General features: G+C 42.1%; 1 protein-coding gene across 16 annotated transcripts in view; it reads left to right on the forward strand.

The window, feature by feature from the left end:
- Positions 1-7,177, forward strand: part of fhod3b (formin homology 2 domain containing 3b) — a 742,093-nt gene extending 734,916 nt beyond the window's left edge. For all 16 annotated transcript variants that reach the window (XM_072509894.1, XM_072509896.1, XM_072509895.1 and 13 more), the window contains one exon: positions 197-7,177. In XM_072509894.1, coding sequence (XP_072365995.1) covers positions 197-279 — 83 coding nt within the window. In that variant the 3' untranslated portion in view covers positions 280-7,177. The remainder of the gene's footprint in view (positions 1-196) is intronic.
- Positions 7,178-8,287: the final 1,110 nt, after the last annotated feature.

Consider the following 8,287-nt stretch of genomic DNA (forward strand, 5'->3'; position numbering starts at 1 on the left):
GTGGTTTGCATTGTTCTCAATTTGTCAGCCGAGTCCCTTAACTACTTCAAATTGAGAGAACAGCTCTCTAAATATCTGCTGTGAGGAAAACTCTGCTGCCCGTTCTGTAAATAGCAGAGTTCCTTCGGACATTATGGAAAGGTGCTTTACAATAAATGAGACCTAATTGACATGTACAAATGTTTCCCTTTTACAGTAAGAAGAACATTAAAGAGTGGCCTGACACCAGAGGAGGCCAAAGCACTGGGTTTACTCAGCACCTCCGAAATGCAGGTGTGAAGTGACTGAGCATGAACTGAGGCAGGAGACATCAAGTAGCACCTGGACAAGGCACAGCTAGAAACATCCAACTGGCAACCATTTGCTGCTCCTGACATCCAGTCATCCCCCAGCTCCACTCATCATATGGTGCATATGAGAAACAAGAGCTAGAAAGAGATGTCGCACATTGGCACTAAAGTTCTGACAGCTTCTTTTTTAAATTTAAAATCAGGATTGTTCAGAAATATTTATACCTAGGTAAAAGTATTGCTTTTTGTTTTCGTATCTAATTGAAGTGATTAGAAAAGTTTATTGAGTAAGTTGTTGTACGAGATATGTTTACGTTGGCTTTACTTGTGGCCTACCTATGTAGCTATAACATGCACCATAGCAGTGTAAGCACCAGCCCTGAAGGAGACAGTATGCTGATGTTGACAGGCCAAAAACCTAGTTCTGTGTCTGTACTTTCACCTGAATGTTGTCTAATCTGCATCCAAAAAGGATTTAAGATGCTCTAACAGAAATCCCTCAATTCTGCAATTCGGGCTTCTTCACTGGTGGCTATTGATTTCCCCCCCCCCCCCCCTGGAGTATTATTGCCACTGATATGCATTCGATATATATTTTTTTAAATCTTTTAAATATTATGGAACGATGTGAGCTGGGCCAGCAAAGGGTGTAAAACAGGTAACCTATATTGTCTCATTCGCTCCACTTGAATATTAGAGGCTATAAGTGGTGGTGTCGAGAAAACACGCGATGAAGTTTGCCATTCTTAATACCACCATTACTTTTCCCAAGACAAGTATTGCAGTAACATTCTCCTGACTGGCTTTGATCAAAGCAGGTAAAGTATTTGTGTTTGGTAAGTGAAGCGATTGCATGTGTTCTTGGTGACACTCTGTTGGTTGGAGATCAGAACTCTTGAGCTCAGCTAGTCCATTGTGTCTCACCCCTTGGGTGAAGATTTGCCTCGGTTCCTGGTTATTGTGTGGACTATTCCAAATGCATTCGAAAAGAATGAATTGATGATTCTGCACCAAAAAGCGACTGGTGTAGTTCTTCCCCAATCCCCGAGGTGACCATAGCCTCCACTTCATTGAATAGCTCAGTAGTTGGTGTCACGTATTGCCTACCACTCAATTCTTACTGGAGGCTCATAGATTGCGATAGGATGAAAAACGGCTGTAATCTCATGGGAAGAAGGATGTTTTCAAAGTCTAGCGATGTTGCGAATTCTCCAAAGGCACTAACTAGTCTTGCCAACCATTAAATGGTAAATATTAAATAACGTGCATGCGCATTATATCTGAGAGTGGAAAGTGGCTCACTGGACTGAAAAAGAGACAATCGAATTGAATCCTGGAGTTCAGTCAGCTAACCTCAATTCCTTAGGACAATATGGGTGGTCGTGGCTTCATCTTAGTACTTGAAACTGAAAATAGTCTTGTTTTTGAGACATTGGGTAGGCACTTTGGACGATTGAAGTCCGAGAGATGGGATAAGTGTGAGCAGTGCCAGTGGAATGAGGTGTGAGTAATGTGTGGTTTGTATGAATCTGCTATTTGTGTGGATTCACTTCAAGTCTGTAAGTTGATTATTGTGCACAAGCCTAACGAAAGCGGCAGGCACATCACCGGAGTAGGATGTGTGAAATGATAGTATGAAAGCAGAAGATGGTTGGATGCATGTAATAGGCCAGAAGAGTATAATTTTGACATGGCATTGAGGATTTTATTGATCGTACATCAACGTTATCAGTTAAGTTTGGACATTAAGGAATCCAAATCAAAACAATTTACGTTGTGATGGAATATGCTTTGAAGCTGCTTTTAGCTGTTTTAAGGGGATGATAGTTTCAATTTCAAGTCAGTTTGGAATTTGGCCCCATTAGTAATCTCTATGTACTTGGGCTCAGCTTGTTTAGATGAGGGTATATAATTAAATGGGCTGGATATAATATGGCCTATTCCCTATGGAGGGAAACTTGGACATGCCCACTTAACTGTGCGAGAGACCTGCCTCAGTCTCTTGGCGGCAGCACTGCCTCTCCTGATTTAGGTCAGAGGGTTGAAGGGACTGATACAGAATTGTTGGCCATGGGCAGTGGAATGTCAGTTATGCTCATTTAAAGAGCCCATTGGCACTCAATCTGCCTGGGACCACCACAATTCGGTGATGGCTCGCGGATTAAACAGGAGTCGCATAGCTTTTCTGCACCTCCTGTAGGAAGCCCAGCAAATCCTGTTGGGCATTCTCTACTCCATTGAAGGATCTGGCATCGGGAGGGGATGGGCTTTTGAACGCCAGCCCGCAACCCCCCATTCTGCCCTCACTCGCCTTCGGCCTAGGATCCCTTGGTGACTCCTGATGGTGCTGATGACAGTGAGCAACCACCGATCTCTGGCAGCTCCCGGTGGGCAGAACATCTGTCATTGGGGGTCCTTAATCGCAAGGAAGGCCTAAGAGTGGCACTTAATACCTTTGGACCTCCTCCATGGAACTGATGGGAGTCCCCTGCCAGTTCTCTGACCAATGGCCGAGCTCCCGTCTGGCCAGTTTAAATTCTACCAAATGTAACTAGTGTTTGAAAGATGACGATCATAATTGTAGCAAGACAAACAAAGCAGGTGTACATCATAACTTTCTATGCTTCAGAAAGGCCCGATGAAACGGCTAGGGAAAAGGGATAGTTTTTAAAAATGATATAGAAATTACAATAAATATTTTCAAGGGGTGCATCACCTGTATTGAAATCAGTGGCAGTAACACAATAAACGGATTCAATGAGTTCAAAGGTCAAGCAGTTTCTACAGCCTCATGATTGTGTTGCTGCTTTTTAGATGTCTTGCTCCTATGTAACTTTTATTCATGAAACTTGAAACATTTCAGAATGATTTAACTCGTGTGCATTGTAGAACCCAATAACTAATTAATGAGCCCATGGGCCAAAGTGGTTGGGTCAAATGTTTTTTTTATTTTTTATACATGTTCGCCATGAGCTGGTTCTGGCTATGACATTGTCTTACTAACTCAACAAAGTTTCTCACTTTTCAATTTATTCGAGTGTTGATTGAGCCTCCCCTTGTACCCTCGATGAGGAGGAACGCTTTTGACCAAAACTCAGTCCAACATGAATGCAAATTATTAGATCATTTCATGTTTAGCACAGGGGCTGTTCAGCACAGGGCTAAATCGCTGGCTTTGAAAGCAGACCAAGGCAGGCCAGCAGCACGGTTCGATTCCCGTAACAGCCTCCCCGAACAGGCGCCGGAATGTGGCGACTAGGGGCTTTTCACAGTAACTTCATTTGAAGTCTACTTGTGACAATAAGCGATTTTCATTTTCATTTCATGTTTAGCACAAAAAAAAGCCTTTAGTAAATTATTGGTTTCCGGAGCAAAGGGATAATCTGGAGATATGGGGCAAGTAAAAAAACTCTGTGACCTGTACAGAACCTTAAAGACAGAACCATTCCTAGATATAAGGAAATTAATATCACCGGATTGGGATTGAGATGAAAGAGAATCCAGGATGAATGCTTCCTTTTCAAAGTATTCCCCTCCTATCTGTTTAAGGGGGGGGGGGGGGGGGAACACAACAACAAACTTTATCTCTTTGTTTAAAAATAATGGCAAATTCCTGGCTGAAGGTAAATTGGTTATTCATGCCTCTTTCCATCTTGAGCCATTAGTTAAGGAGCACTTGCTCCCTGGAGCTTCTTCCATAAAATCCCTACAGTTCAGAAGGAGGCCATTCGGCTCTTCGGGTCTGCACTGACCCTCCGAAAGAGCACCCCACCCAGGCCCTATTCCCCCGCTGCAACCCTGAGCATTGATCATGGCCAATCCCCCCAACCTGCACACCCCTGGACCCCAAGGGGCAATTTAGGATGGCCAATCCAACTTCTTTCAATTCAGTGCAGTTTTAGATGGGCTTGCAACCAGAAAAATCACTTATTAGCTGAATGCTGTTGCATACTTTGGCATTTGCACATTTTATGGGTCCGGTGAGTTGTTGGATTTGTTTCCAAGCTGCTAAAAACTTCTGTTCATTGAAATGAATGGAGACATTTCAGGAAATTGTGATCCCTCCCACCAATTAATGGTACCATTGGAGCTCCAGAAAAATGACATTTGAAAATAGCACGTCATCTTGTAGCAGAATGTGGACATTATTTTAATGCATGTAGGAGACCGAATAGTATCTACCCACCAGGTTGAGAATAGCAGAATATGTTAAACGGTGCTGTCCGCTTTAAATGAATGGCTACAATTTTAGGTGCCAGCATTGTTGCTCAAACATCAAATGGTCCCAAATAAACATCCAGTTCTGGAAATGTTTTAATCAAGTGTGTAAATGAAGCACAGGGTTGTAACAGTGATTAAATCTGTGGGTTACAAGCCTATCATGTGTGGCTACCATGTAAAGCCTGAAGTATTACCTATTGCCTTTACTATGAATCACTGTGACACAAAACTTGAACTTCGTGTTCTGTCAGTCCCATTATCTAGCCTCATGCCGCATTTATTACATTTTTACAAATTCTGTCAATTAACTGCTGTTGCAAAATATAATGTTTTAGACTAATAAATGTTGGTCAACAGTGAATTAAGGCACAAGTTGACACGTGTGTGTAAATAACACTGACCTATGCCAGCCTCAGGTATTTTGACTGGCGAAAGGAGACGCGCCAGTCTTTAGAGCGTTGCTCGTGAGCGAGAAGCAATGGGTGCTTTCTTGCAGACTAACAAACTCTGAAAAATCTCTCTCCTCCCCCCCCCCCCCCCCCCCCCCCCCCCCCACCACTCATCTTTGCCTCTCAGCTAACAGCCAACATATGGGATCAGAATTGCTAAACCAGAGAAAATTTCTAGTCTGCTCCAACGGAATACTTTGAATGTCATCTTTTTTTCAGTAACCATTGGGAATATTCCACAAGTCTATTGTAGTAATTTCCACAAATGTTGGCTCTAAAACCCTTCGTACTTCATATTTCAGTCTGAACTTTGCAACGTGCAAAGTAAAGTTTGTTACTTTCCTTAACAGTAGTATTGTTGGTATTTTGAGTATGTCTGAAATCCAAAACACCAAAAATATTACTTTGACTTTCAGTTTTTTTTTTGGAAAGGCTGGCGTATTTTGGGCGAAATGTAATTTATTAGTCTTGCGTTGCTTGATTAAAAAGCAGATCTTGCTGGACAAGTCATTGTACAACCTCAAGTTTCTCCATGGTTTTTTAGTTTCCTTTTGGCTTTTTTTTTTGTTGCAATTTTTCCAATTAAGGGGCAATTTAGCGTGGCCAATCCGCCTACCCTGCACATCTTTGGGTTGTGGGGGTGAGACCCATGCAGACTGGGGAAGAATGTGCAAACTCCACACTGACAGTGACCCTGGGCTGGTATTAAACCCTGGTCCTTGGCGCGTGAGGCAGTAGTGCTACCCACTGTGCCTCTGCCGTTCTTCCGTTTGGGTGGGGTTTTTTTAAATTTGGGGACTGCAAAATGAAACTAGCACCATTATAATAATGCCTTTTCAGATTACCCAACTCTTGCAAAATGCTCGTTCTGATGTTCGTAAAACTTTTCTGCTTGAAAAAAAGTCCATTTTAGTTTTTCAGAAGCCACTATGATGTTTGGCTTTCTCAGCGAAACCCTATCTGGTGATTGGCTGTATATTTTACCACGCTACAGCTCAAATACAAAGCAAAATTATTTTTCGTCAGTAGTTCAAAGAAATTTAATTTTTGCCTTGGCCTGCAACATAGCGACTGTCTCTTAACTTCCCAGGACTGCATAAGGTGGCTGCATCACACAGGCAACCTGAACATTGGACTCTTGAAAGTTACATACTGTGTAGTGAAGCTTCCGGGAGCATATGGAAAAAGCTAAAAAAAAAAAAATTATTTGCTTTTTAAAATTAAAGGAAAGCAGACACACTCTTTGAAAAAGAAACTTATTCATGTGTAATCCCTTTCAACCTGAAGCCAGGCTTCCTCATAAACTCTGCACTTTTACTGATGACAGTAGAGCTGAATATCAGACCATGTAGTTTACCAGCCCTTGCGAAGGGCTGCCAGTACAAGATTCACAGCCTTGTGGTTCCCTGGTAAGACCATACGCAAAGCTTTAACACTGTAGCAAGGTCACGGAAATAGTCATCTCCACTTCTGATTAAAGGAGAGAGGGAAAAGAAAAAAGTTCACCAATTTTTGTTTAATTTGACATTGTCTTCAACTATTAACACCTTTTTCTTTTGGTAACTTGGAATTGTAAAGATAATAAACCTTTTTTTTAAAAAAAAGACTTGTAAAGTAGAAAGACAAGTTTCTAAGAACAATAAAAAAGAAGGGCAATGCTGTACAGTTGTGTAAATGTCGCTATTCATAATGTTTTTTGTGTAGCATAGTGTAAAATAAATCAGACATGTTGAATGCAGTGTTAATCTGTGAATTGTAATTTTAAAAAAAAGCCATGCATGGTCAATTATTTACTTCACAAATTGCTCATTATAGACGAGGGAGTTTGTTATAAGTTACTTTTATGTGTGTCTGAAACTGCGTTTGTCGTGTATTTTTATTTTAAGAACTTGAAACTACTGTTGTTGAACTCTTCACTCCACAGCCAACATATATATATACAGCCTTAGGAAGAAGCCTTGCTGCTGCATTAATTAGTACTAGTGGGAAGCAAATGTCCGCCTACCCTGTCCATCTTTCCGTCCACCTGCCCTGCTCCACTAGTGCCACAACATTCACCAAGGTACTTCCAGTGTCATTCAACGTAAACCTGTGAAACTGGCCGTAGAACCCCATATTTTAATTCTCACCACAACTGTAGCAGATCCATAGCTTGCAGCAACAGTACTGTGTACAAAACATATTGCAATAAAGCTTTATTAAGCACAATTTGCCTGACTCACTTGTATTGTGTTTTGTTAAGCTCAACAAAGAGAAGGCCCAGGTGCGAGTGCAATCCTGTAGGGTTAGATTTCCAAGACTGGCTGATTTCAAATCACTAGCGACATCCTGGCGGTTATCATAGACTAGAAACTGAACTGAACCAGCCATATAAAGGCTACAGGAGCAAGTCAAAGGCTGGGAGTTCTGCAGAGAGTAGCTCACCCCCTAACTTGCCAAAGTCTGTTCACCATCTACAAGGTACAATCAGGCGTGGGATGGAATAATCTCCACGTGCCTGGATGAGTGCAGCTTGATGCCATCCAGGACAAAGCAGCCTGCTTTCACTCCCTCCTGCACCAACACACACAGTGTGCGCCATCTACAAGATGCACTGCAGAAACTCACTAATGCTCCTTCAATAGCACCTTCGAAACCCCCCCAACCTCCACCACATGGAAAGACAAGGAGCCCCAGGTGCTTGAGAACACCACCTGCACATTCCCTTCCAAGTTGGACACCATCCTGACTTTGTACTATAACTTTTTAATAAATGTTTTTTATTGGGTTTTTGAACAAAGTATATTTACTGTTATGTACACAGGATAAGAAACATATATTTATATATACATATATATATATATATATATATATATAGAAGAGGGGCACACCCAAACATACAAAAGAAAAGAAATAATAAAAAAAATACAATAACAAATAAAATAGAATAACTGGTAGGGTATTGTGCACCAGCTCAACAGCAGCAACTCTACACCTGGCAAAATTATTTACAACACATTAGTAGGCGACTGTTTATGGGTGGGTGGGAGGGAGGGGGGTGGAGACTGGGGAGGTAAATATACATTTGGGTGCCAGAGAAACAATTACGGTGGGCAATACTCAAATGTGTTTGGTGTAGGTGATGTCGCTTGCTTCTCCCGGACGGATCTCGCTGCTGTCTCGCGCTCACCTCCGCTTCTGCCGTTCCTCCCGTCTATCGTCTTTATTCTCCTCGTTCCCTGCTCCTGGAGATGCCAAGTTCGTTATTGTATCCTGTGCCTTCCTTCCGGCTCTCATTTCCCTGCCTCCTTCCCACCTCCCTGGTTCTCCTCTCTTATTCCCTGTGTC

This window comes from Scyliorhinus torazame, chromosome 6 (assembly GCF_047496885.1).
Source record: "Scyliorhinus torazame isolate Kashiwa2021f chromosome 6, sScyTor2.1, whole genome shotgun sequence".
In the NCBI taxonomy this organism is placed as follows: Eukaryota; Metazoa; Chordata; class Chondrichthyes; order Carcharhiniformes; family Scyliorhinidae; genus Scyliorhinus; species Scyliorhinus torazame.